This window comes from Pteropus vampyrus, unplaced genomic scaffold, assembly GCF_000151845.1.
Source record: "Pteropus vampyrus isolate Shadow unplaced genomic scaffold, Pvam_2.0 Scaffold18, whole genome shotgun sequence".
Lineage (NCBI taxonomy): Eukaryota > Metazoa > Chordata > Mammalia > Chiroptera > Pteropodidae > Pteropus > Pteropus vampyrus.
In genome coordinates this window covers 1,293,189-1,320,777 of record NW_011888799.1, presented here as the reverse complement: position 1 = coordinate 1,320,777, position 27,589 = coordinate 1,293,189, and the positions used below count along the sequence as shown (strand labels likewise).

The 27,589-nt window shown below is 49.5% G+C and overlaps 1 protein-coding gene and 2 pseudogenes across 1 annotated transcript in view; 2 read left to right on the top strand and 1 right to left on the bottom strand.

Annotated features, from left to right (window-relative positions):
- Positions 1-27,589, top strand: part of MDGA1 (MAM domain containing glycosylphosphatidylinositol anchor 1) — a 55,179-nt gene that overhangs the window by 26,276 nt on the left and 1,314 nt on the right. Inside the window, exons 2-16 of the mRNA XM_011354551.2 lie at positions 3,586-3,725; positions 8,327-8,501; positions 10,459-10,655; positions 11,446-11,578; positions 11,841-12,110; positions 13,900-14,229; positions 17,057-17,353; positions 17,909-18,196; positions 19,861-20,012; positions 20,879-21,056; positions 21,289-21,312; positions 22,309-22,461; positions 22,791-22,925; positions 26,453-26,583; positions 26,804-26,912. Coding sequence (XP_011352853.1) covers positions 3,586-3,725; positions 8,327-8,501; positions 10,459-10,655; positions 11,446-11,578; positions 11,841-12,110; positions 13,900-14,229; positions 17,057-17,353; positions 17,909-18,196; positions 19,861-20,012; positions 20,879-21,056; positions 21,289-21,312; positions 22,309-22,461; positions 22,791-22,925; positions 26,453-26,583; positions 26,804-26,912 — 2,712 coding nt within the window. The remainder of the gene's footprint in view (positions 1-3,585; positions 3,726-8,326; positions 8,502-10,458; positions 10,656-11,445; positions 11,579-11,840; positions 12,111-13,899; positions 14,230-17,056; positions 17,354-17,908; positions 18,197-19,860; positions 20,013-20,878; positions 21,057-21,288; positions 21,313-22,308; positions 22,462-22,790; positions 22,926-26,452; positions 26,584-26,803; positions 26,913-27,589) is intronic.
- On the bottom strand, positions 602-860 carry LOC105288395 (annotated as a pseudogene).
- Positions 9,508-9,626, top strand: LOC111736177 (annotated as a pseudogene).

Here is a 27,589-nt window from a genome sequence, read left to right as displayed (position 1 = left end):
ACCGTTTAGATTTCTGTTACTATAAGATTGGTTTTTCCAGTTTTAAATTTCAAGTAGATAAAGTCATTCCCTATTTACTCTTTTGTATCTGACTTTTTTTACTTAAATTGTATCTTTGAGATGCAGTAGTGTCTCTGTGTCTATCAGTAGTTCATTTTTCACTTCTGAGTAATAGTCTGTTGCACGAATATACCAGAATTTATTTACCTGAGCTACCCCTGATGGACCTATAGGTTGTTTCTTGTTTTTGACTATAATGAATAAATGCGTTATGAATATTCTATTGTTTTGTTGTCATAAGCAATCATTTCTATTGGATACATACCCAGGACTGGAATTGTGGCACCATGGGAATACATTAGCTGGAGTAGGTACTGCCAAAATCTCTTCCAAAGTAGTTCTACCATTTTAGAGTTGGATAGTCTTAATATTAATGTCATCAAAAGGAGTTGGATAATCTTTTTTTTTTTTTTACACTTTTCCAACAAGTATTTATCATTAGTTGAGCCAGGATTCAGGATCCCAGGGTGGGATGTACCCAGGTCCCCTTCACCTCCCTGAGAGTAGGATGGAGGACAGAGGAGGGGCGGCGTAGAGCCAGTTCAGATCTTCCCGGGAAATGTGCCTTCTGCCCAGCGGTTGTCCCAGGCTGACACCCAGGATGTGGAGCAGAGGGACTTGTGCACATGCTGGTACCATTTGCACACGGAGGCATCACCCCCTTTAGCATTATTGCCCTCTCACTGCGGTGGAAATTCAGGTAGTTCTGCCATCAGTTCCTGGTCTGATTCTGTTTGGAGAAACTGTCAAAAAGAGGCAGTCTGGTAGTTCTCGATTTTGGTCTTGATGTCTTCTGCCATGTTGCTGGCTCCTAAAGATACCCTGAAGCAGCTCACTGCTCAATGTCTGGATAATCTGAATGGTGTCATCAGCCATCATGCCCGATAGCCCCATCTCCAATGAGGAAGTACACCTGTCAGGCAAGATACCTGTGTCTGCTGGCCAGGCCCCATCTTTTTTGGCCTGTGATGGCTGGAACCTGAGAAAGTTTAGCTTTCCAGCTCTTTTTCAGTATTCCTTATCAATCACCAAAGCGTCTGTCATTAGAATACTACCTGGCTGTAGGCAAACCACGATGTCCAAGATTATAGCTTATCTTGCATTGAAGTCTGTTAAATCAATGTCTTTGTTACCCTAAGCCTCTTGTAGGCAGCCATGTGATCTCCTGGTCTTATCAGCAACTGGCATGCATTGGTGGGTCGTTTCCTGATGAGATTTCCTGGAGACCCTGGCCACAGATGGCTATCTCTACCATGTTATGGTATTGTTTATGCGTCTTCATTATAGGGGGCGACAGTGTTAGACTCATTCCTCAGATTCTAGGGTGCATCTTACATAGGGACTCTGCACAAAATTCATAGAAAGTGTGAGTTGAAAAAGACCTTAGAGGTCATCCAATCCTCTCCCCTCCTATAGGTGGAGAAGCTTTGATCTGACTTGCCTAAGGTCACACAACTTGCCTCCTGACAACTAGTCTAGGTTCATTCCTTTGTGGCAGCTAGGCAGGCAGGATGGTCTCCTGAACACTCAGATTCTGGGTTGGTGGCAGCTGCCACTGTTTGTAGAACCTGCTGCTGTTTAGAGAGACTCTTATGTTTAAACATGGCCTGTGTCACTCCCAATTGCTGCCCCACCAGCTTCTCATTCTGCAGCCAGAATGCTTCTGTGAACCCCCCTCTATAATTGATTTGTGTCTGTCCCATCAGTGTTGCTTGGAGAGAGTCTGTTATGGTGCTACTTGAGACATCTGTAGAACACATTAGAGTTCTGCTAAGAACTTCTCATTTATCTTGTGTTATTATCACATTCACCTTTGTGAGTTCTCAGGGTTGAAAGCATTCTCTCCATTTTAGAAATGAGAAAACAAAGGCAAGCCCAAAGATCACTAGTGGTTTACCCCAAGTGAACCATAATATGTAATGTAGGACTCTGCCCTGTCAACTGATGCGAAGCCTCTCTGTTCCTTGAGGCCTGGTTCAAAAGCTGCCTCTTCCATAGGGCCTCCTGTGATTCTTCTTCTAGCAGATGGTGATGTTTCTCTCCCCTGACCTCCTAGGGACTTGTTCCTCTCTTATAATGCTTAGCAATTGCACCATGGGATATTCTTGTAAATCCATTCGTTCAATATCCACTGAGTGCTTGCTGTATTCAAGGCCTTGTGCTGGAGATGCCAAGGTGAAGTTCATGGTCTGGTAGGCAGAAATACAAGAACTCTGAATTTGATAGACACACAGATTAATGCTTTGTTGTGACCGATTTGGAAGGAGGGAGGGTGCAGGTCAATCATGGGACACTTCCTGGAGGAAGTCACATATTTTATGAACAGGTTTTATCTCACCTCTGTGCACCTCTCTAGGGCAAGGACTCAGTGTTCACTGCCTGTGTCCTTTGTGCCCTGGATCAGCTCTCCCTCCTCCACACTCTTTGCCATCAACTGTGAGCAGACAGGTGTGAACTTGGGGGCCTTGCCCTCCTTTCCAGAGCTCACACATTGGTGGGCTGGGGGCTGGTTTGTCTTTAGGACTGTGAGGCTTGACATTGAGGGAAGGACTGTGAACTTTTCCAGTTCAATCATTTCCCCTTTAGGTTCCCGCAGCCCTGGGCACTGTGAGAGAGGTCAGGGAGGAACCAGTTTTTTGAGAGCTTCCAGGCCCCCTGTGAGAACTTCTGTCCCTTGGAGAAGAGGCTGACATAGGCTCAGGAAGCAATGACGGAAAATTAACAGGCCTTTGGGTGAGGGGAATGTGTAGTCTTTGGGGTTGGGGAGAATCTTAGGTTAGGCTCTCTAAAAGCAGAGCCTAGGATATTTGGGAGTAGGTGCAGTTCAGGCAAGTGATTTGCTGAGAAAATGCTCCCAGGAGAAATGAAGGGGATGAAGGAAGCAACTAGGCAAAAATGTGGTTCAGCTGGCTTAGCTTCAATCCATTTCTGGGGTCTAGGGGTGGGAGCTCTGGCGCATGAACGGCAACATGGTCGTCTCATCTCGAGGCAAGGGCACTGGGCATTTGCACCCATGTTTGCCAGTCCATTGGGTGTGTGAATATGTGTACTGGGAAAGAAGGTGATGTCCTAGGCATTTCTGACCCAGGCAGCTCCCACCGGCTAAAGGCAATTCCTAGGGGAAGGTGAGCTCTTTGCACCCAGCAGCTATCACTGAGAGCAGCTGGGGATGGATGCACTGGCCAGATGTGGGAAGCTGGGTGGATCATCAGCAGCCTCCGCTACAGGAGGCTGCTAAGACAATGATGCTCACTGATTGATAACCAATCTGTACAGATTACAAAGCCCCTCGCCCTCATCAGCTTACTGAAGAGCACAGAGCTCTTGCAAGGGGGTGTTTCTGGCCCCTCTAGTTCTGACATCCGGGCCCTGGGAGGATTCTTTTCTGAGCTCAGTGGGGTCAGGCCTCTGAAGAATAGCCTGGGGAGGACTGGGCTGACCCCTCCCCGTGACATACTCAGGAGGGCGCCTCAGATCCTCTCCGGCCCTAGTGCCTCTTGTCTAAACCTCCCCCCTCTTTGCCAGCTCCAGCCCAGGCCCAGATCGTGCACGCAGGCCAAGCATGTGTGGTCAAAGAGGACAACATCAGTGAGCGTGTCTACACCATCCGGGAGGGGGACACCCTTGTGCTGCAGTGCCTTGTCACAGGGCACCCTCGGCCCCAGGTAAGCCCCCACCCAGCCTGTGTGGGGCTCCTCCTGCCCTCACCCCCTCACTTCCCATACCCATTCTGGGATCAAAGCTTGAGAAGAGGCAGTAGGAGTTCGAGAGTAGAGGCAGACAGTGGCAAATAAACAGAAGACAGGAGACTGGGGCTAAGGAAATAGCTGGAAAATGAACTCTGGGAAAGGACTGGAGGCTGCGGGCTTATTCACTTGAAAACATTGATGGCCAAGGGGAAAACTGAATGTCAGTCATTTAGTCCCACCCCATTTCTTGTATCTGTCTAACAGACATCCTCAGATGTACCTTCAGCCACTGTTTGAGGGTGGACTGTGTGCCAAGCACTATGCTAGGTGCTTTTGTCAGTGTTTTCTCTCTGGCTCATCACAACCATGCTGGAGGAAAGCATTAAAGCCCCCATTTTACAGCTGAGGAAATAGAGGTTCAGGGAGGTTGGGTAAACTCCCAAAGTCACACAGCTCTTATGAGGCGGGGGTAAACTCCCAAAGTCACACAGCTCTTATGAGGCAGGAGCAGAATTTTAATCCAGTACCATAGCTTAGCACAATTTTTCACATTGTACCAGTCTTTGGGTTGGGGGCTCTAGGAATTACCAACAACATATAATACAATCTCAATTTCACGAGGCTTCTGATAGGCAAGCTTCACACCCTCGAGGTTAAAAGACTCAAAGCAATTAGAAAGCAACAGATGCTGAGTATCTGGAAATGCCAGGTGAATTTTGTCCCAGACCAACTGTATGGTTCAGGCAAGAAGTGTTGGCTGGTTATTACTGAGAGTTGATGGGAGGAGGCAGGAGGTGGTGGGCTGGAGGGATGTGTAGAATTTGCTGGTGAGCTGCTTTGACATTTAAGAGCAGCAGAAAAGGTTTTGATTATATCCTAGGAAGGAGAGTGAAATAGAAAACCCTTTCGGGGGGGGGGGGTGATAATTTTGGGAACAGGGATGGCTTTAGTAGGTTTGGCCTTTGAGGCAAGCAGATGGGCAAGAAACCCCTAAAGACTCTTTCAACCGGAAACTGTGATCACTGCTTGCTCCTTCTCAAAGGTTTGTTTAGAAGTGAAAACAATGCTGCCAGTCTTCAGGCTGGTGTTCATGTCAGGTGTGACCATTAGGGATGGTTCTCCCTGATGCCAGGGAGGCAGCTGGGCCATTTTTCCCTAAAGCTGCACTGGCCATCTGTGTGTCCCTTGTGCACCATATTTATGAATCATCCGTGGCTATGGCTGTATGTACATGAATCCATTTTTATATTTCCATCCTTGGTTTCATTGTTTTTCCTGCTACTTAGGCTTAAACCCTTGGGCTCATATTTGACTCTGCCCCATCTCATTCCTTGCATCTAGCCAGCCCAAGGCCTTTCTTTTTTTGTCTCTTGCTAGTTCTTCTCTCTATTCCTCATTACCCGTCTAGGTCAGTCCTTCAGTCCTATTCCTTGGACCACTGCAGTAGCCTCTCACTGGCTTCCTATTCTCTCAAATCTCCCCTCTAACCCATCCCTGCACCATGCTCCCAGAATCCTCATCCTCCAGCCTGCTACATCATATCACTGTCCAGCTCAAAAACCTTCCATGGCTCCCCATTAACTACCAGATCCAGTTCAGGCTCTTAGTGAAATTGAAGACCTCCCACAATCTACGCCCCTGCCTTCCCTGTCTTATCTCCCACTGCCATCCTCCTCACACCCTGTGCTCCAGTCAAACGTGCCTAAGTATACCCTGTTCATTCCTGCTTTAACCACTGCTGCTCACTGCCCCTGAAATGCCTCCTAACTCCTTGTTTGCTCATATCATTACAATAAATATTCATTGAGCACCTGCTATGTGTCAGGCACTATGATGGGACCTAAGGATACAGCTACAGTTCCTGTTGTCATGGAGCATCCAGTCTCGTAGAGGAGCAGCATCATCTCATAGCCCATTTTGTGGTCAGGATGAGAAACTGAGTGGACATGGAATTCTCCACTCCAAATATTGAGAGAGAGGGAATCCCTAGGGCCAAAATGAAGAAAGACTCTATAGCAATGGTAGTGAGCAGAAGTTGAAGAACCTGATCCTTGGAGGGAGTTGGACTGTATACTCACCTAAAGAATAATAGTATTAGTGCACATATTGAAGGGATATGAGTTAAAGTCACAGGGCTGTCTATGGCTAGGAGCTGGAACTGGACCCTGTCTAAAGCTGGAAGCTCAACAAGAGTGTCACCACCTATGAATGAGGACCAGAAGACCTTAGTCGCACAGCCCAGAGTCACAGCAGGGCACAGACTTTATTCTTCAGGGTATGGGTACAAACAGGGTCACCCATAAGAGAGCATAACCCTAAGCCTGTCTGTGTCTTGTACTATCTAAGTGATAAGGAAACCCTAAGCTGAGAAACTAACATAAAATCTGGTTGGAACATGTGAACCCGTGTATATTAGACATAGGCAACCAACTACACCACAGACAGGCCTATCAGAGCCTAAGTGAGACTTCTGTGGAAAATAATTCCCACTGATTATGAGCCTGTGGAATGAAAATTTAAAACCCATTTAAAAATACAGTGCTAGGAGAACCAGTCCACACACTCAAATAATTGAACAATTAGTATGTGAGGGAAGAGCGATAATAGAGCACGTTGAAAATGTTTAAAGAGATAATGGAAGGAATCAAATGTGTAAGACAGGTTATGAAAACTGATCAGTTAGATATGGAAAAAAGCAAATAGAAATCCTAGGGAAAAAAATATGTAGTCTTTTGAAAATTTTGGCCTTGATATCATAGAGATAACTGAAGAGAAAATTAATGAATTGGATGATAGATCTGAGAAAATCAGCCACAATGCAGTCTGGAGAAGGCAAAAGAGCTGGAGATGTGAAGAGGAAGTTGGGAGACATGGAGGATAGAATGAGAATCTACAACATAAACTCAGGCATTCTGGAAGGAGAGACTAAAGAAAACTGAGAGGAAGCAGTATTTAAAGAGCTAATGGTTGGGAATTTTATAGAACTGAAGAAAGGTACAAACCCTGAGATGGATAAGGCAAACCATGTTCTACGTATGTAAACAAACACCATCTAGAAAAATCATGTTAAAACCACAAAAGTCAAGTACAAAAAGAAAAGATATTTTTATTGCCTTGTTCTCTCTTTAAAGCACCCTCTTATGTGAGTATGGATTGCTTGAAACTGGTTGTAGTCTTCCCCAAGCTTGTAACCTCTAGGTCCATGAGGGTAGATTTTAGGGTGGCCATGGGATGAGAGTAGCAACATTATGGCCTGCAGTTGCCCCTCCATGCATGAGAAGGTTGCCCTTTCACCTACTTCTCCAAACCTTATTGTTTTTATGATCTATGGCCTGACCTATTCACCAGGATCAGGGGCCTTGCCCTGTCTCAGTAACAAGCAGTCCTCTTCATCTTTAAGATGGGAGCTTCCCTACCCCATCCTCCAATCCTTAGGACTAAGTAACCTGGAACTGCTCAGTTTTTCTTAAGCCTCTGGTACTTCAAGTAGTAGATCCAGTTTCTTGTGTGATCCTTGATAATGTCCCATAATCTAAGGCAATGTTAATAATAATAGACAGCTGTTGAGTGACTAATACATACCAGGCTCCACACTTAGGTGCTTTATATACTTTGTTTCTAAACCTTACAATTACTCTGCAAAGTGGGTATTATGATATATAATAGTTATCGTTATCTACTGCTGCATAACAAATGCTCCAAAACTTAGGATCTTAAAACGACAAACATTTATTGTCTCATAGTTCCTATGGGATAGGAATCCCGGAGCACCTGAGCTGGCTGGTTCTGGCTCAGGGTATTTCACTAGGTCATAGTCATTTGAAGACTGACTGGGGCTGGAGGATCTTCTTCCAAGCTAACTTCCGTGCCTATTGACCTAAGGCTTTCCTTCCTCCCCTGTAGGACCTCTGCATAGGGCTGCTCATGACATGACAGCTGGCTTTCCCCAGAGCGAGGGACCCAAGAAAGCAACCAAGATGGAAATCATAGTGTTTTATAACCTGATCTTGGAAGTGACATACATCACTCCTACCACATTCTATTAGTCACACAGACTATCCCTGCTATAAAGTGGGAGAGCACTACAGAAAGGTGTGACTACCAGGAGGCAGAGATGATTTGGGGCCATCTTGGAGGCTGGCTACCACATAGACGTTTTGTACAGATGAGATATCTGAAGCCAAGAGATGAGTAATCTTAGTTTGCCAGGCACTAAGTATGTGTTAATTTAATCCTCCCAATAACCCTAAGAGAGGGGTAATATTCTCCATTTTACAGATGAGGAAAAGAAGGCAGGAAAGATTAGGTAACTTGCCCACAAATCTATGCTCTTAACCATTGCACTATATTGCTTTCTTTAAAGCCTCATCCATCTGACCTCCGATTCCCCAGGCTCTTCCCTGAAGTGTCTTACCCTGCCTGTGTATTCCCACAAGTCTGTTTGGGTTAGTTTCTTAGGCCTGTGTATGCCCCACGTACACTTGTGAAAAACCATGGGGGCCAGAGGAGAGGCCCCCCCACCCTCACTGCTGCATCTGACTCTTATCTCTTACCACATCCTCCCTCACCGGACCTAGGTGCGGTGGACCAAGACCGCCGGTAGCGCATCCGACAAATTTCAGGAGACGTCGGTGTTCAACGAGACACTGCGCATTGAGCGCATCGCACGCACACAGGGCGGCCGCTACTACTGCAAGGCCGAGAATGGTGTAGGCGTGCCCGCCATCAAGTCCATCCGCGTGGACGTGCAGTGTGAGTCAGGGCCCTCCTTGCCTGGCTCCGGGGTTCAGGCTGGGAAGGAGGATGGGGGTGGGGGTGCGGTGGAGAAGGGGCACCCCTGTTAGAGGACAGAAGAGACTTTCTCTCTTCCATGCTAGAGAGGGCATCTCTGCTGTTCCTCCAATGTATACTACCTATACCATTCACACATTCCCATCTGTAATCCCATATGAACCTTGCAACATCCCTTTAAAGTGGTCAGGGAGGGCAGGACAGATTGGATTATACCCATTCCACAAATGAAGAAACCAAAATACCAAGGACTCTTAGTATTGCTTACATGCCTGGCTTACTTACAGGCATAGGTCTCTTCACTATAGTCCAGTGCCCTTCCCACAGTACCTCAGGCTTCTGCTTTTATCCTGGGCCAGCTCTGAAACTTCCCTACCCCACCTCATGCAAAACCAAGCACCCCTCAGTCCTTGCTGCTGCTTGAATGGGAAGCCTCCAGTCCCTACCTGCCCTCCGTAGATTATCCCCTTCACCACTAGAGGCTATCTCCCCATTCGCTACCCACCTCCATGCCCATCCAGTCTGACCCGGGTACCCAGAAGCTGTGCGGCCAGGCTCAAGGGCCTGTCTGGTACCATCTTAATGTCTACAATGAACCTACCCATTAAGTATGCCGTATGCTCCCCAAGTGGAACCTGATAGAGTGATGAGCAATGGAATCCCACACCCTCTTTTCTGTCCCTCATCAGCCACCCAGGGGGCTGCCAAAACCTGGAGCTGAGGGTCATTTCTCAAGTTACTGGTGCTGGAAGGGGCTGATAGACATGGCTCATATTTCACCAATGCCCCACCTCTGCCCATGGCCTTGACTTTTATCCAAGTGGGCTGTGGAAGGAGGACAGAATGGTAAGGATATTGGACCACCTGTTTTAGGACGTTAGAATGTGGAATGTTGGTGCCTTTGGTTCACAACCCCGGCTGCACATCAGAATCTCTAGGGGATCTTTTTTTTAAAATACTGGTGCCAGTCTATAGCCATGCTACCCTAAACAAGCCCCATCTCATCTGATCTCGGAAGCTAAGCAGGGTTGGGCTTTGTTAATACTTGGATGGGAGACCACCTAGGAAGACCAGGTGCTATAGGTGTAAAAAATAAAAAAAATATGGGATTGTAAGCTGACAAGGTCCTTGCAATCTGTGAGGTCAACCAAGGGTTGCCTCACCTTAAATAATAAAAAAAAATACTGGTGCCTGGGTCTCACTTCCCAAGGTTCTGATGGCGTTGATTGGGGGCTTGGCCCCGGCACTGGGATTTATTTTCTCAAACTTTTCTTTTTTATTGAGGATTAACCTATATTAATTAGAGTACACTAACCTTAAATGTACAATTTAATGAATTCTTACATGTGTATGTGTACATGTAAACGCCATCCATTTCAAGAGAATTTCCAGGACCCTAAACGTTTCCCTCATGCTCCCTCCCAGTCAATAATCTCCTCAGAGGCAACCATCTTCTGATTTCTAACACAATAATGAGCATTGCCAGGCATCAGTATTAAAATGAAAATCTCCATATGATTCTATTGTGCAAACAGGGATGAGAATCACCAATCTAGTCCAATTTACCAGTGAGGAAGCAGGCAGAGAAAGGACTTGGGCAAGTCGCACTACAAATTAATAGCTAACCTGGGATTTGAACCAGGGTTTCCTGATTTCCAGTCTGTAGCTGCTTACTCCATTTCTTGATGGGAGGGTGAAGATAGTAACCCCCATGCGGGTTCCTGGGGAGGGATAGCTGGGAAGACATCAAGTCCAGTCCCCTGACGAAAGGTTGGTCAAGCTTGCAGGGCTGGGAGAGTATCTGGCTCTCTGGAAGCTTCCTTGAGGGCAGCTCAGCTTTCCCTGAGGGCTGCCAGGAGCCCAACTCCCCTCCTTGGAGTAATCTAGTCCTGACTCCATTGGGGCTGTGCCCTTGCAGACCTGGATGAGCCAGTGCTGACGGTGCATCAGACAGTGAGCGATGTTCGAGGCAACTTCTACCAAGAGAAGACGGTGTTCCTGCGTTGTACTGTCAACTCCAACCCTCCTGCCCGCTTCATCTGGAAGCGGGGCTCTGATACCCTGTCCCACAGCCAGGACAATGGGGTGGACATCTATGAGCCCCTCTACACCCAGGTCAGGATGGGCAGTAGCTGGCCTGGTCCCCTCATGGCTCACCCTACACTCTTCCTCTTGCACTCAACAAGGGAGGGGACATGGGTGTGGAGGCATTACTCTGCAGTTCTTGGGACTGCCCTGACTTTCACATTGTTCTGATGTTAGAAGCATGCATCCTGATTGGGCTTCAGACACCCTGGGGCAGATGAAATTGAGACGGAAAGCTCAAGGAACAGTGATAGGGACAGGAGATCCCCCAAGGCAACATATCCTTCAGAACAAGCAAAGGCACCCCCTAGAGGCAGGCAAGTCATCCCTGCCTGCTGCCGGTTGGCAGAGTATTGGGAACCCATAGGCAGACACAGCAGGAGTTGGGGGCAGACAGATGACTCCACTTCTCACAGGCCCCCTATGGTCCCAGAAAATGATGATGAAGCCATTCTACCAGGGAGGGCTTTCAGAGGTAGCTTTCCTCAGTGGCTGTCAGAGTGTCACATGTGGCCATGGCCTGTGGAACCAGCTCCATGTTTGTACGGGTTGCAGGACAGAACAGGGTTTCTCCCTTACCCCTCCATTTCCCAAAGTGGAGAAGCTGAGGCCTGGTTCTGGCCAGTGTGCACCAGGGCAACCTCGAACACAGAGAAGCCCAGGGTATGGAGAGTGCAGCACCCACCAAGGCTCGGGCTCCCTGGGGATAAGATAAGAATTAGAATGGGAATTTGCTTTGGCCTCTGGTGCTGGGTAAATATATTAGGGACCCCTGGGAGCCCAAGCAGACTCCTCACACCAGTGATCCTTTGCTGCCCAGGGGGAGACGAAGGTCCTGAAGCTGAAGAACCTTCGGCCCCAGGACTACGCCAGCTATACCTGCCAGGTGTCTGTACGCAATGTGTGTGGCATCCCAGACAAGGCCATCACCTTCCGGCTCACCAACACCACGGGTACAGGAACTTCCCGCCCATACCCTTGCCTACCTGAGCTGACTCCCCAACCAGGAGACAGTGCCTCACCCCACACAGGACTCTAGGCATGTTACCACTAGTGACATCCCCTCCTCCCCTCTGCCTGCTCCCTGCCTTCTCCCCTTTCTTCCCCCGCCCGCCCCAAGCCTTCCCTCACCCCATGGTTTCCCTGGCTTCCTATATCCTCCACATTCAGCTCTGCCTCACAATCTCCTAAGACCCTACCTCCTTGTCCTCCTAGCACCACCAGCCCTGAAGCTGTCTGTGAATGAAACTCTGGTGGTGAACCCTGGGGAGAATGTGACGGTGCAGTGTCTGCTGACAGGCGGTGATCCCCTACCCCAGCTGCAGTGGTCCCACGGGCCAGGCCCGCTGCCCCTGGGGGCTCTGGCCCAAGGTGGCACCCTCAGCATCCCTTCAGTACAGGCCCTGGACTCTGGCTACTACAATTGCACAGCCACCAACAATGTGGGCAACCCTGCCAAGAAGACTGTCAACCTGCTGGTGCGATGTACGTGGCTCTGGAGGGGTGGGAAGGAACTCGGAGGCAGACAGGGTCCCTGTCCTCCAGGAACTATGGGAGAGGGACCTGTCTGTTTCTTCTTGGTAGGTGAGATATGCTGAGGAAGCATGTTCCTGGCACTTCTATTTCCCTACCAATAGATGGCCATACTAAAATGTATATAGTTTTATTTACAGGCATTTACAATCCACATTTCCAATTATAACCTCAACAATCCAAGAGGTAAGAAGGGCTGGCGTTGATTACCTACTTTTTTTTTTTTTTTTTTTATAGAATGGAAAATAGGTTACAAAAAGCTAAATGTGGACTTCCAATCTTCAAGATAAATTTCCTGGCTTTCTTCTTGTACACTGGTTTCTACATACCTTATATGTAAATCTTTATTAGCAAAGCATTTCATTGAGTCTGAAGATAATTATTAAATGTAACAATGATACAAAACTTGGAGCATGATCTAAAGAATTACAAGCACTTTCCTTACTAAACTTCAGCCTCAGTAGTTAGCATTAGCTGCTATGTATGATCTTGATTTTACTACTCTGCTTCATGGAGAAAACTTTGAATCCTTCTGCTTGTGCAACTTTAGGTTGTTGTTTATTTATCTATTTTATATTTTTTAAAGATACAAGCTGTTTCCAGTTCTTCAGTGCTTGAAAGTAAAGTATAGCTTCTGCCAAATTCAATTGAGAGAGTTTTTTTTTGAAGAAATGAGCTCTTTTGTTGTTGTTCATCTTTCATTGACCAGTCTCTCTCTGAGTCTCCTCACAATAAGAAGCTAGCTCTCTATGACTTTTTAGTTAATCAGAGCAAGAAAGAAAGTAGCGAGATCTTGGCTATCTAGTGACTTTTTTTTTCTTTGATGGCACTTTTCCCATCAGAAGACTGTTTTTCTCCACCTGTTTTCATTTGGATTTTAAAAACTGGGTTGATGAGATCTCAATTTACATTAAATACTGAGATCACCTCTTAAGGTGATATATAGTCTGCTTTACTCAACCCAGTCCTGGTTTATGGCTGTTGTACCAATGTTTTGTCCAATTAGCACCCAGTATTAAGAGTTCTAACTCTTAGATAATGTCAAACAATATTTAGATTTTTCTAAAGAGGTAAGACCCCTTTCTTTCTAAACGGTGTTTTAATGTAATTATATGTAAAATGATTTGTTATAAAAATTACATGAACTGTCGCAAAGAGTCAAGTAGCACAAAAGGGTAAAATGTACGAATTAAAACTTCCCTCAATTCCCCTCAGTCCCATTCTTTAGACAGAACCACTATTACATTCTGATGCAATCTTCCAAAATTTGTATTTTGCACATTCGAGGTTTAAAACAAGAATAAAGATAAAGAAGTATAGTGGTTAAGAGCACAGGCTCTGAATTAAACTGTCTGAGCCTCTGTTTAACCCTCCTTTGTGAAATGAGGGCACTAAAGTACCTCCCTCACAGATTGTGGGATGAGTTAAATGAGTAAACCCATGTAAAGTGCTTGGAACAGTACCTCTCACATAGTGTATGTTCAGTCAACAGTGGCTCTAATGATTACTAAACCTGCTTTTCTACAGCGAGCGTTTTTGAACTTTTAAAAATGCATCTGAGCAAGCAGAACAATTTCCAAGCAATTTCCAAAAATGATGGTTTCTCATGGAGTGGGGGGTTGTAGACCCTAACCTTCAGGAGGGCCATTTCAAGGGGAGGAGCTGGGTCTGGTTGGGGGTGGGACATAGACCCTGGCTTCGGGCCAGCCCCAGCCACCCTTCCCTCCTCATCCACCTATAGCCATGAAGAATGCCACATTCCAGATCACCCCAGATGTGATCAAAGAGAGTGAAAACATACAGCTGGGCCAGGACCTGAAGCTGTCATGCCATGTGGATGCAGTACCCCAGGAGAAGGTGACCTACCAGTGGTTCAAGAATGGCAAGCCAGCACGTATGTCCAAGAGGCTGCTGGTGACCCGAAATGACCCTGAGTTGCCCGCTGTCACAAGCAGCCTAGAGCTCATTGACCTGCACTTCAGCGACTACGGTACCTACCTGTGTGTGGCTTCCTTCCCAGGGGCACCTGTGCCTGACCTGAGCGTCGAGGTCAACATCTCCTCTGAGACAGGTGGGCAGCTGGAGGGGCAGTGGGGAGGTGTGAGGGAGCTGGCGAGGCTCACAGACGGGAGGTCGGGCAACAGCTTGGGAAAGGGGAGCCAGAGTGGAGAGAATACTATTCGTTCATGCCACCCACATTTATTAAGCACCTATTATATGCCAGGTGCTGTGCTACGTGCTGAGGTAGAGTGGTGGGCAAAATAGGCTCTGCCCTCGTTGAACTATCGTTCTCAGATAGTTTCACAACTAAATATATCACTGCAAACTGTGATACATGAGAGTCAGGAAAGAGTTTCCTAGAATAGAATGTTTGGTCTGAGATCTGAGGGAAGGGCGGGATTTTACTAGGCAAAGGAGAGCAAGGGAGGGTGGAAGAGAAAGGCAGGCCAAGGAATCAGCATATGAAAATGTGCTGAGACAGGCAAGTGCGTGGGCCATTTAGAAAACTGAGAGGAGAGTGTGGCTAGGAGAATAGAATGAGATGAGAGTGGAGAGGTCAGCAGGGGCCGGATTATGCAGGAGAGTGGGGTCTCTATTCCAGTAATAAATAATAATGACATAATAATGGCTAACATTTACTGAGCGTTTACTATGTTATATTTATCTCAATTGCCTTCATGATTTACCTTATGGGATAGATAGATAGTTTAGTTTTTAGAGAGTTCAAAAAACTTACCAAAGGTAACACGACAATAAGTGGTGGAAAGGGGATTTGGCAGTCTGACCTCAGAGCCTGCTCTCAGCCACCCCTAAAAGATTTACACTTGGAGAATGACAGGAGTTTGGAGGGGATGACTCTGGAGAGGGTTTCTAGAATCTCATCCCCAGTCCCCAGCACCTTGCATTCAGGAGCTGGTTGACTTCAGCTAAGCCTCCTTAATTCTCTGGCCCTCAGTATCTTCTCTGTGAGACATTGAACCAGATGGCCTTGGAGGATCCTTCCATCCTGACATCTGCACAGGGAGAGGCCAGGTGAAGCTGGAGGAGTCAGGAGAGGCTTCTGGAAGGAGACTAACCTGAGCTGGGCTTTAAGAGTGGGCCACGACTCCATAGATTCCACAGATCTATTTTGCCAATCACTGTGTGCCAGGCCCTGGATGAGGAGCTGGGAACCCAGCCACTAACGCCACAGACCCATCCTGAGAGCCCACTGCCGAGCCTGGCAGATACACCTGTTGGGCTAAAGCAGGAATTGGAAGGGCAAACCTTAGCTAGGCCACAGGAACTGAAGGCAGGCTCTGCAGAGCATCTTGCAGATATGAGAGAAGGAGTACCAGGCTGCCAAGGGATGCCAGGTACGGCTTCTCAGAGGAGCCATGCCCCATGTGAGCATTTGCTAGGCAGGAGGACAAGCCCAGGAGAGAAGGGATGGGGAGCCCCTAAGGTGTATGACACTTAGCATGTCCAGGGAATATGTCCCTTACAAGTGGATCTCACAGCTGGGACACAGGATGGGAGAGGGAAGATGAGGCTGTGGGGAGGCAGAGACTTTGCAGAGCCAAGGAGTTTGAGCTTTAACCTGAGGGCAGTACAGCTTCAAAGGAGGGAGACACCTTAACCTTTGGGGGCACAGAAGGTTTGGAAGCTGAGATATTTTAGAAACAAGGTAATCAACAGGACACATGGCCATTTTCTCCATTGGCTCATAAGCCTGATGACTAGGGCATGCAAGATTTTTAAGGGCCTGTAGAAATGGCTTAGACCTGGAAAAATAAATCAGTTGGCTCCAAAATACAAAGAGAAACTGCAAAATTAAAGCCAATAAATGCATAAATGTTTATAGAGTATAAATTAAGCTAACTAGACCTCAGCATGCCTTGTAGGGTTATTTGTAATTTATATTTAATGTAGGACATTTTAATTTGTTTGATGAGATGTGGGATGGGACCCATGGAAATCTTTGAAAGCACCCCCACCCCCACCCCCCGCCCCGTTTGGGCAATGTGTTGGGTTGAATTAGGTTTGGCTGTGAATAACAAAAACCCTAAATAAAAGTGGCTTAAACAAGCTAGCTGTGTATTTCTTCTTCATCTACAAGTGAGCAGTGCAGGCTGAAATAGCGGCTCTGCTCCACCACTTCCTCAGGCCCCAAGACTCTATCTTGTCTTACTGTTCTCCTATCCTTAGCGTGTGCTACCTCATCCACAATGGCAGTTCCAGCTGCAGTCATCAACCCGCATTCCAGCCTGCAAGAAGGAGGAAAAGAGGGACATGGCCTCTTTCTTTAAAGACCCTTATTTCCTGTTGGCCAGAATTTAGTTACATGGCCAGAATTTAGTTACATTACGTTCCCATTGGCCAGAATTTAGTTACATGGCTACGGCTACCCATAAGGCAGGCTGGGAGATACAGTCTTTATTCTGGCTGCATGCCCTGCTAAAAATCAGATATTTTATTACTTTGGACGAAAGGGTAAGGATGCTGGGGGTACAGACTATCCATCTGTGATAACAGTCCAGAAAGAGAAGATGGAGGCTTTAACTAGAGCAGGGCCAAAGGGCAGGAGAGAGGGGATGGAGGGAGGAAATATTTAGTAAAACTGTTTAAAAGGTGGAATCCCCAAAACGTAGTAGTGTTGTGGTAAGGAGAAAGAAGGCCAGGAAGACTTCAGCTCTCTTTCTGAGCTGGAAGAGCCTGAACTAGAGACCTAGGAGGTGGAGAGGATTTGAGGAGGTGAGTTCTGATCGGATATACTGAAAAATCTGTGAAACGTCTGGAATGGGAAAGGGAGGCTCGCACCAGGAGGCTGGAAGCAGAAGCCACAGAGCGGAGGCCCCGGGGGAAGGGGAGGGGGGAGCTCTAACCCTGCTCCTACCCACCCCTCCACCCCCCTGCAGTGCCACCCACCATCAGTGTGCCCAAGGGCAGGGCTGTGGTGACCGTGCGTGAGGGTTCGCCCGCTGAGCTGCAGTGCGAGGTGCGGGGCAAGCCGCGGCCGCCGGTGCTCTGGTCCCGCGTGGACAAGGAGGCTGCGCTGCTGCCCTCGGGGCTACCCTTGGAAGAGACCCCGGACGGGAAGCTGCGGCTGGAGCGCGTGAACCGCGACATGAGCGGGACCTACCGCTGCCACACAGCTCGCTATAATGGCTTCAACGTGCGCCCGCGCGAGGCCCAGGTGCAACTGAACGTGCAGTGTGAGTCCCACCGTCTTACCCGGACTACCTCCCAAGTTGTCCCTCCTGTTCTCAACCAGGCCTGCCCCCTCTTCCCCCTTTCACCCACCCCAGTCCAACCAAACCCCTCTGTTGCTGATATCTCTAAACACTCCTTGACATATTTTTACAAAGAGGGAAACCGAGTCACAGAGCGGTTAAGTAACTTGTGTAAGTTCTCACAATTAAAAAAAGGGGCTGGGATTTGAACCTACTCCATCTAGCTCCAGGGATCAGACTCTAAATCCCGACGTTATGCTGCTTTTCATTATATAGGGGTAAGGGGGCCATTTGAGACATGAGTAGAGAGGCCCAGTCTGGGAAGCATGGTTGGAAGAAATGGCCGGGAGGGGGTACTTAAGCTGCAGCTCGGGGAGATATGAGCGTGGCTACTGCATGAGCGTGTTGTGAATGTGTATTCGCCCTGAGGCCCTTCCAGGCTTAGGGCACGGGAGTAAGGGCGAGCGCATCGCCTCTTCCATTGGGGCTACTCTTCAGAATGCCCTTTGCCCCGCTGACCGCCGCCCCCGCCCCCAGTCCCGCCGGAGGTGGAGCCCAGCTCCCAGGATGTGCGCCAGGCTCTGGGCCGGCCGGTGCTCTTGCGCTGCTCCCTCCTCCGAGGCAGCCCCCAGCGCATCGCCTCTGCTCTGTGGCGCTTCAAAGGGCAGCTGCTGCCTCCTCCGCCGCCCGCCGTCCCGGTCGCCGCCGAGGCCCTGGACCATTCCGAGCTGCACCTCGACGCTGTCACCCGCGACAGCAGCGGCAGCTACGAGTGCAGCATCTCCAACGACGTGGGCTCGGCTACCTGCCTCTTCCAGGTCTCGGGTGAGCGTCCCACGGGTCCCGCCCCACCCAACCACGCCCACTTGGGCCCAAGCTCCACCCCAACTCCAGCCCTGCCCACGCCCCGCTGGACCCCGCCCCCTTTCTTCCGCCTATACCAGGTTTAGGCCCCTGCCTTTCTAAGCCTCACCCTTGCTAGGTCTAGATCTCGCCCATCCTACAAGGATTCACCTCCGACCTCCTCTTACAGCCCTGTCCACTCCACTAATGCTCATTTTAGGTCTAGGCCTTCTCCTTTTAAGGCTTGCCTATACCTGTCCTAAGCCCCGCCCGTTTTAGCTCAGCCCCCTTCCTTGGACTCTGACACGCCCCCCGCCTCCGCTTCAAGCTCCTCCTTCACCACGCCTAGGCTTTACCCAACTAGCACTGCAGAAACCAGGTCTCGACTCTTCCCTTTAAAGGCTCCTAGGCCCCGCCTACACAAGGCATAAGCTCCACCCCTTACAACCTTGTCCAATCCCAGCTCTCCGCTTCAACCTGTTTCTGTAAAAGGCCCCGTGTCATCCCGGTCCACACCAGGTTTAAACCCGCCCACTCAAGCCCTGGGTACTGCCTCCTCTCAGGCGTCATGTTTCAAGCCCCTCCTCCTTCATCCTTGGCCCCAGGGACTCCTCTTTCCAGACCGTAGTCCCAAAGTGGGGGGCCTGAGTTGTAGTTTAGGGGTGCAAAGACTCCCCTCGGTAGCGTCTCTGGAACCTCTTGGGTGGTGATGGGGCAGCCAGAGCACATTCTAAGCCGTCTATCACCATAAAGGTTCAGGCCTCTCGGTGCCCAGAAATCCCTCTTAGCCCTATCTCCTCATGAAGTCATTCCTAGTGGGCTGTTTGGGGCTGCAGACGGGGAGTGAGTGGGTCAGGAAGGGGTGGAGGTCGTGACGAGGGGCGAGGGGAACCGACAGGGGTCGACGGGGTAGCCAACCCTTGTCTCTCTTTCCTCCATTGGGGAGAGCTGTTCCCTGTCAGACTGGTGACAGCACCCTGGGAAGAACCCCAGACATGCCTGTCCCCGATTCCACCACACCCCCAGCTCTCCCAACAGCTCCTGACTGACTGGGTACCCTTTTAGCTCTTGTTTGGATCCCCTCACTCAACAGCCGGGGCCTAGCACCACAGGTCACTGGCCACTTCCCCAGCCCCACCAACCAGAGGCCCCTGTGACATTTCCCACCTCCTTCCCCTCTCCCCTGTTTTCCCACGCTTTCCCTGTCATCCCACCTTTTTGCCTCACTCTATCCCTGTCCTTTCTCTTCTCTTGTCCTCTCTCTTCTCTTCTACCTTAATCCTTGACCCTCCTTCCTGTCTTTTGCCCAATCTTCTTTCCCTGTGTTTTCTGTAACATCCTGTTTCTGTCTTCCCAAATTTCTCTTTGCTCTCTTTTCTCTGGCCTTTCCACTCCATTCTCACCGACACCACCCCTTGGAATTCCCAATCGTCCTTTTCTCCATCTCCCACCTTCCCTCTTACTTCACCTGGCTTCTCCCCAATCTCCTCCCCCATCTCCTCTCCTTACAATATTCCCTTCTCTTTATCTCTCCCATCCCCTCTCTCTGTTCTACCCCATCCTGTCTCCTCCCACACCTTCTCTCTCTGTGTCTCTCCCCATTCCCCACCCTCCATGGCCCCATGCACCCCTCCCCGCCCTCTCAGCCAAAGCCTACAGCCCGGAGTTTTACTTCGACACCCCCAACCCCACCCGCAGCCACAAGCTGTCCAAGAACTACTCCTACGTGCTGCAGTGGACCCAGAGGGATCCTGACGCTGTTGACCCTGTGCTCAACTACAGACTCAGTGTCCGCCAGGTGGGCCAATGGGGATGGGGCTCAGATGCTGGCTGACCCTGGAAGTGCTCACTGAGCCAGGGGAGGGGGTTGGAGATGGGGATGGGACACACTGATGCTTCTTAAAGACAACTCTTCAGTGCCAGAGAGGAAGTATTCTGGACACAGCAGCAGGAGCTGGAGGGTGATAGGGGTCTGACCCTTCTGGATCCAGGCTCTGGGCACAGACTTGAGAATTGCTCACGGGTCAGTGGAGGTGGAGAGGAGCAGAGTCAGCTCCGCTTATGAAACACAGAATCTACTCTTATGTCAGAAGCTTAAGGCAGAAACTTAAGGCATGAGCTTAAGACTCACCCACAAAGTTTCTAGAATGCGAGGCCAGAGCCACTATGCTGGTCTCATGTCCTGTCTAATTCCATGTGGTTCTGCCCAGGCCAGGGGGCGGTTAGGCAAAGGGTAAGAGTGTGACTCTGGGGCAGTCTACCTGAGCTGGAATCTATCTTTCTATGAGCTTGGGCAAGCTACATCATTTTGGCCTCAGTCTCTTCATCTATAGAATGGGGGTAAAGTTATAATATTCTACCTCATGGGATCATTATTTTAAGGATTAAATGAGTTACTAGTTGTGAAGCTTTTAGAACAGTGCCTAGTATATATTAAGTGTTCAATACGTATTGCTGTCTCTTATTATTAAGACATCCCTCGTACGTAGGCATGGAGGGGGTGATTGCTCTATCCCACAGATGAGGAAACTGAGGGCCTGGCTTCCTAGTCCTTTGCTTTTTCTGCTCCTTGATGCTGACCCCCAAAGTCATATCGGGGCCTGGGCTGGTGCTCTAGTGGAGGGCGTGGCCTGCAAAGCATCTGGGGACTCCCTGTGTCTACAGTTGAATCAGCACAATGCCATGGTGAAAGCTATCCCAGTGCGGCGTGTGGAGAAGGGACAGCTGCTGGAGTACATCCTGACTGACCTCCGTGTGCCCCACAGCTACGAGATCCGCCTCACGCCCTACACCACCTTTGGGGCTGGTGACATGGCCTCCCGCATCATCCACTATACAGAACGTAGGTGGTGGTGGTGGTGGGAAGAGTGTGCCCTTCTTATGCCCAGGGAGCCCCCTTCACCCACCACACACAGTTCCTGAGCTTCGGGCTCCCACTGTGTGGTGTCGCTGCAGGCCAGGCCCCTTTAGCCCCCAGTCCTGGCTCTGAGGACCCTGTACCCTAGTTCTAACCTTGGGCACCCTCTGCATAGCCCCACTTGATTCTGACTTGGTTTTCCTGCTTGCTTTCTCAGCCATCAACTCTCCCAGTCTATCAGGTGAGATACCCCCACCCACTTCTCTTCCCCTTAGGGACACGAAGACTCCCCTGGTGGGAAGAAGGGATCCGAAAAGATACCCAGAGAAAAATGGGGTGAGGCCAGCAGCTGGAAGGAGAAGCAGAAGGGAGCAGGGCTAGGCATGGAGATGTTTGCATCTAGGATTTATTCTGGGGCTTAAAGGTGGAGACAGGGGTAGAGTTGGAGGATGTCTCTAACTCAGGGCCTTTCATCTTCACTCAGCATCACTCAGCATCACTCACTATCTCCAAAAGGAAGGCCAGACCAATTCATACGCCCTGTTCCCCGGGGCAGGAGTCCTTAATCTGAGACCCATGGACCCCCAAAGAATCTGTGTGTAGAATTCAGGGAGTCTGAATCTGGAATCTGCAAGGGCATACACTTACTTCTTTATTTTCCCTGACTTCTAGCAGAAATGTAACATCTTCAATGATGAATGTAGGCAACCGACCACAGTAGTATAATTAGTACTTGTGACTTTGTCGTCAGAAATCTGATGTTTTCACATCACCTTAAAGTTGTTGCAGCTATCTCTAAATGTCATTTACATTCATTAGTATTTCAAAACTACTGCAGTTATTAGACCTAACACTAGATCTTGTGATTTAATTAGATAATAAAGAAGCCCACAAATTTGTTTAAAAATATTTGACAACTCTATTTCAGTATAATTGATTTCCTCTGTAATCCTTTATATTTCATTTTATGCATCTAAAACCATTATTCTGAGATGGGGTTCTTAGACTTCACTAGATGCCAGAAGGAGCTGTGGTGGCACAAAAAGGCTGAGAAGTCCTGTTCTGGGAACATGTTAATCGAGAACCCTGTAGCCTGGTTTCTCAAGCCCTAGAATCCTAGGCCTACTGCCCAGATGCTTGGGAGCTGCCTCAGGGGTGGCCAGGGAGAGCAAAGCTGGACCAGAGGGCCTGAGAAGACTGACCTTTTTATCTCACCCCACCCCCCACCCCAATGCAGACAACACCTGCCACTTTGAGGATGAGAAGATCTGTGGCTACACCCAGGACCTGACAGACAACTTTGACTGGACACGGCAGAACGCCCTCACCCAGAACCCCAAGCGTTCTCCCAACACCGGTCCCCCCACTGACATCAGCGGCACCCCTGAGGGTGAGAACTTGGCCCGCTTCTAGGAATGGAGGACTGCTTCAGGGTTCTAGCCTTGGGGAGCCCCAGTCTAATGGAGAAACCCCCTCCTCAGGGAGCCTCAGTCTGAGGGGGAGACACAGAGATTGAGGAAGAAGAAGAAATTCAGTAGAGCTAAGAACTGATGAAGGCTGGCCTGGACTCCCGTGCTGTGAGGCAGGGAGGATGAGGTGGGAGGGGGTGAGGCATCTGGGATTCAGGCAGTTGAGACTAAGGCAGAGAAGGAATCAGGTGGAAGGAGACCTGGGTGGGTTGAGGAGGAGGCTGTTGGCGCATCTCCCACTCCCCCACAGGCTACTACATGTTCATTGAGACATCAAGGCCACGGGAGCTGGGGGACCGTGCACGGTTGGTGAGTCCCCTGTACAATGCCAGCGCCAAATTCTACTGTGTCTCCTTCTTCTACCACATGTATGGGAAGCACATTGGTGAGTCAGGGGACCAGGTAGTCTGCCCTAGTGTATTTGGGGGAGGGGTGGGCAGGGGAGAGGTGGTTCACAGGAGGCCAGGGACCAGCTAAGAGGTTGCATGAATGTAGTGCCTGCTAGGTGTCAGGTGACATCCTGGGTGCTCTGCATCTGTAGTCTCATTATCCCTCACAACTGCCAGGTGAGGGAGGTGTTACCATATAAATCAGAGAGATTAAGCATCTGCCCAAGACCACATAGCAACCCAAGTCTGACTGACTCCCTCAAAACCCTGAACAAGTGTTGGAAGTGTTCTGCTTTGTGAGCGGTGGGAGGAAATTCTGCTTCCTAAGTGTGGGCACGAACTTAAGGAATGCCTTTTAGAAAGAGTTGGCACTGGTAGGAATGTCACATTAATCAGTGAACTCATCAGTGCAGCTATCACTTCCAGAGCTCCTGCTCTGTGCCATGCATCAGGTGCTGCAGTAAAAGGGGTGGACAAGTTTCCCATCCTCTTGGCACTTGCAGTCAAGTTGGGGAGACAGACAGAGATAGACATGAAACAACTAATTGCACCAGATAGGATTTAGTGGCCACTGTGACACATGCCTGCAGCAGAAGGATAGGGGCCAAGACAGCTGGAGTAGGTGGGGTGGGTGACCAGCCCTTTTGTTGCCATTTGGCTTCCCCAGCTGGAGTAACTAATGCAAACCAATTCTGCTTTGCCCCACCTTTTCCCACTTTTAACACTAAAAGCCCCACATCCCAGGAAAACTGGGACAGTTGGTCACTTTATCCCCAGCTTGGGAGGGACACAGGACCCAGCTGCCAAGAGGAGCACACTGGGTCCAGTAGGGCCCCGGGAAATCAGACCTTATGAGCTGGGATGCCGGGGTATCTGGGAGCAGTCTGGGGTCCAAAGCTTTCTCAGTGTTCCCCAGGCAGTGGAACAAACAGGTCAGTGAAAGCTTTCCAGGGGCAGATTTGATTCTTACCCGAGGAAGACCCAGTAAGCATCAGAAATGCCCAGCAAAAGAGTGGGCTTTACTGTCCCTGGACAGGAGGTCTGTCCAGAAAGTATGCTGTGGAGGTGACCCCTGTCCAGATCGTGCTACTCCCTTACTCTGTCCCCTTCCATCATCATCTTCTCCAGGCCTCCTATGCCTGATCTGCACTCTACCTGCTTCTCTGGCCTCTTTTTCTGCTGTTCTCCCTGCCTTAGAGGCCTTTGCTCATGATGTTTCCCTGGCCTGGAACATTCTCTCGCTCCCCTCATTCACATCTTCCCAGAGAGAGCCCTGACAGCCCCATCTGAAATAACTCTCTATTCCCTTCTCTGCATTATTTTCTTTATAATGCTTACTACCAATTGAGCATAAGCTCCAGGAGGGCAGGGTTCTTTGTCTTATTCACTAATGTATCTCTAGTGCCCAGAACAGTGCCTGGCACATAGTGGTGCTCAATTAGTTGAATGAATGAATTAATGAATGAATGAATGACAGGGAGGTCTGGATTTGATGCACCCTGAAGTAACTTTTAACCTTGAGATTCTATGAAAGTCCTGATGACAGTTGTGAAAAGTTCTTCATTCACCATTTAATTATCGAGAACTGATAGCAATTTGATGCAGACTTTCCCTTGAGGAGTCAAACAGGGAGAAGATATGGATCCCAATAACGGCCACGCCCCTGAGCAGAGAGTGGGCTGGGCCTGGAGAGCTGCAGTTTAAGGACTCAGAATTACCAGAACATATAGAGGATTTCTAGGTTAAGCCTAGGAAGACTTCTTGGAGAAGGTGATGTTTCAGAGAGGCCTTGAAGCACAGGAAGGATTTAGTCAGGGAAATGTGGTAGGGAAGGGCATCTCAAGCAGTGGGAACAGCCTGAGTAAAAGCCCAGAGGCTGGAAAACTGGAGTACGTCTAGGCTCCAGCATGTGGTTCCATTTGGCTTTGGCAGAGGTAAGGAAGATAAAGAAGAATGCAGGCCTCTAAGGCAGGATGGGAGGATGAAGGTCTTGGGCCTTGGCTGACCCCTGTGAGAGGTTGTCAGGAAGCTCCTGAGCAGGGGAGATCTTGGAGCTAAAGGGGTGCTCAGGGAAGAGAGCAGAGATTCAGTTTTTGTTTGAGCAGTGAAAAAGTGGGCTTCTCCCGTTAGGGTCCTTGGGGCACGTGGTATGGGAGGAAGAAAAGGTATGGGGATTGAAGTTGGACCCCAGGGGGATAGGGACAGGGAAGGTCTGCAGGAGGGGGAAGAGAAAGAGGTTTCTTTGGGGCTGGTGGAGAGCCTGGAAGGCATTGAGGCTTGGGCCTTACCAAAGCCAGTGTGGCACCTCCTGGCCCACTGGGTGTGGGTTGCAGCCTTCTCATGGCCCCATCTGCTGGTAAGGGCCCCCCACCCAGGTCTGGGTCTGCTGCTGGGGAAGAGGTTATTTCTTGCTGTCCTGGTTCCTCCTCTCCCCTCCCTTTTCACCCTACCTGGCAGTTCTGGGCACCAGCTGTCCCCAGAACTTGTGTTTTTCCTCCTCTTCTTGGTCCAAGCCAACTCTTTTCATCTCAAGCAGGTAACATGTGGTGGCTCTCCTCGTCAGGGGGTCTGTCTATCTGGTGTCACAGATGGTATGGCTTTGTCTGTAGGAAGTGCCATGGAAATGTCAGCCACCAGGCTCCATCTAAATTGATTCTTCTTCCCTCTGAGCCAGGTGTTTTATGTCACTGGGGGCTTAAGGTAGGCTGGAAGAACTGGGGAAGGGGCACAACATTGCCTGGGTGCTCTTAGTTAAGCCATGACCCCCTCCCTCTCTTCCAATGCCCCTCAGTCCCTCCAGAACTCCAGGCTCTGTGGCTGTGGGCAGATGGGCTCAGCACTCACAGACTAATGCCTCCAAAATTTCACTTTCACTATTTTTACCATGGCTATGTCACACCTCTACTAATATCTTTCTTTAAATCAGCTCATTCTTCTTTTCTTAGCTTCGTCCTAAGCATCAATATTAGATAAATCATGGGTTTGAAGGACTAGCTTTATTCACCTCTTTTAAAACATATATCTAAATATTTAAAAAATTTTAAGTCTGTTTCTGAACCTCCAGAAATCATCCCACGTATCTTGTACTGGCAGGAGTATGTGTTGAGTGTTTTGGAATCCTGCTGTGTGCTCAGACATAGGCCCCACCACCCTAGGACAACTTCTCTGTCTAGATGAGGGAGAGTGAGGTGTGTGTGTGTGTGCGCGCGTTCGTGTGTGTGTTTGGAGGGCGGGGGATTCACTGATTAAGAAGGAAGGGAAGAAATGATAGAAAAGTTGCAAATTGTCCTGATGAAGTACAGCCCTGCTGCTGTCTGTCTCTTTCCCATGTTGCCCTCCACCCCCCTCCCCAACCCCTATCCTGGGAAAATGGGACATTGAACCAGTCTGTGATGGGAGAAGGTCCCATCCAACAGGGACAGCGCTGTGGGCAGTGGCGAAAGAGGAGGGCTCGGTGAATCAGGAAGGGTAAGTGTGCCCTCGACTAGACGTCACTGCCCCACTCTCTTCACACCTACCACAGGATCCCTCAACCTCCTGGTGCGGTCCCGGAACAAAGGGGCTCTGGACACGCATGCCTGGTCCCTCAGTGGCAATAAGGGCAACGTGTGGCAGCAGGCACATGTGCCCATCAACCCCAATGGGCCCTTCCAGGTGAGTCTGCCAGGCCCGGAGGCCTCTCACAGGCTCTCCCAGCTCTTAGGTGGTTGCTCTGGCCAGGAAGTACTTGGGAAGGCTCAATGCTTGTTCCTGAGAGCCGAGGATGGAAGCGGGCAGGGTGTGGGATGGGGGAGCTCCCAGGTGCACTGAGGGGTGGAATCTGTCTGGCAGAACCACCCCAAAGCCTGCTCCCTGCTTTCTGATGCCACTCCAGATTATTTTTGAGGGGGTTCGAGGCTCAGGCTACCTGGGGGATATTGCCATAGACGATGTCACACTGAAGAAGGGAGAATGTCCCCGGAAGCAGATGGATCCCAATAAAGGTGAAGACGGGAATGGGGTGGGGGGGCAAATCTGTGGGGGTTATTTGGGTGGGCACCTGTGTTAGGATAAGGAGAGTGTTTGTGTCTGAATTGGGTACAGAGTGGCTGGCTGACAGGCTATGTGTGTCGGTGACTATGGACACGGGCCCCAGCCCAGCTCAGGCTATGGGGCATATATAGGACAATAAGAAGACCAGACCCTGCCTCTATGAGCTTGCCGAGCTGTTAATGTACCAGAGTGCCTCCTGTGCCTGTGTCTGGGTAATGTCTCTGGGTGTGTGGATCCAGATGTGAATGTGTTTTCACCCCTGGGGCTGGGTGTTTGCAATAATAATAGCTCATGATGAATGAGCTCATCATGGATACACAGGTTTTTGTACTAAGCAAAATACAAAAACCTGTATATCCAACTGTATGTCCAGCTCATTTGACCCTCACAGTAGTGCTCTGGGGTAGCTCTTACTACTAGACTCATTTTACAGAGGCGGAAACTGAGACCCACTGAGGTTGAATGAATTGCTCTGTGACTTAGTGAGCCACAGAGCCAGGATTTGGACCCCAGCAGGCTGAGTTACCTCCACACCACATCACCTCACATCTGATGAGTGTGTCTGTTCACCTTCAGGCCCCCAGAGAGAGAGGCAGAGTACGAGCCCTCCCTTGGCTTGCCTGCTTGC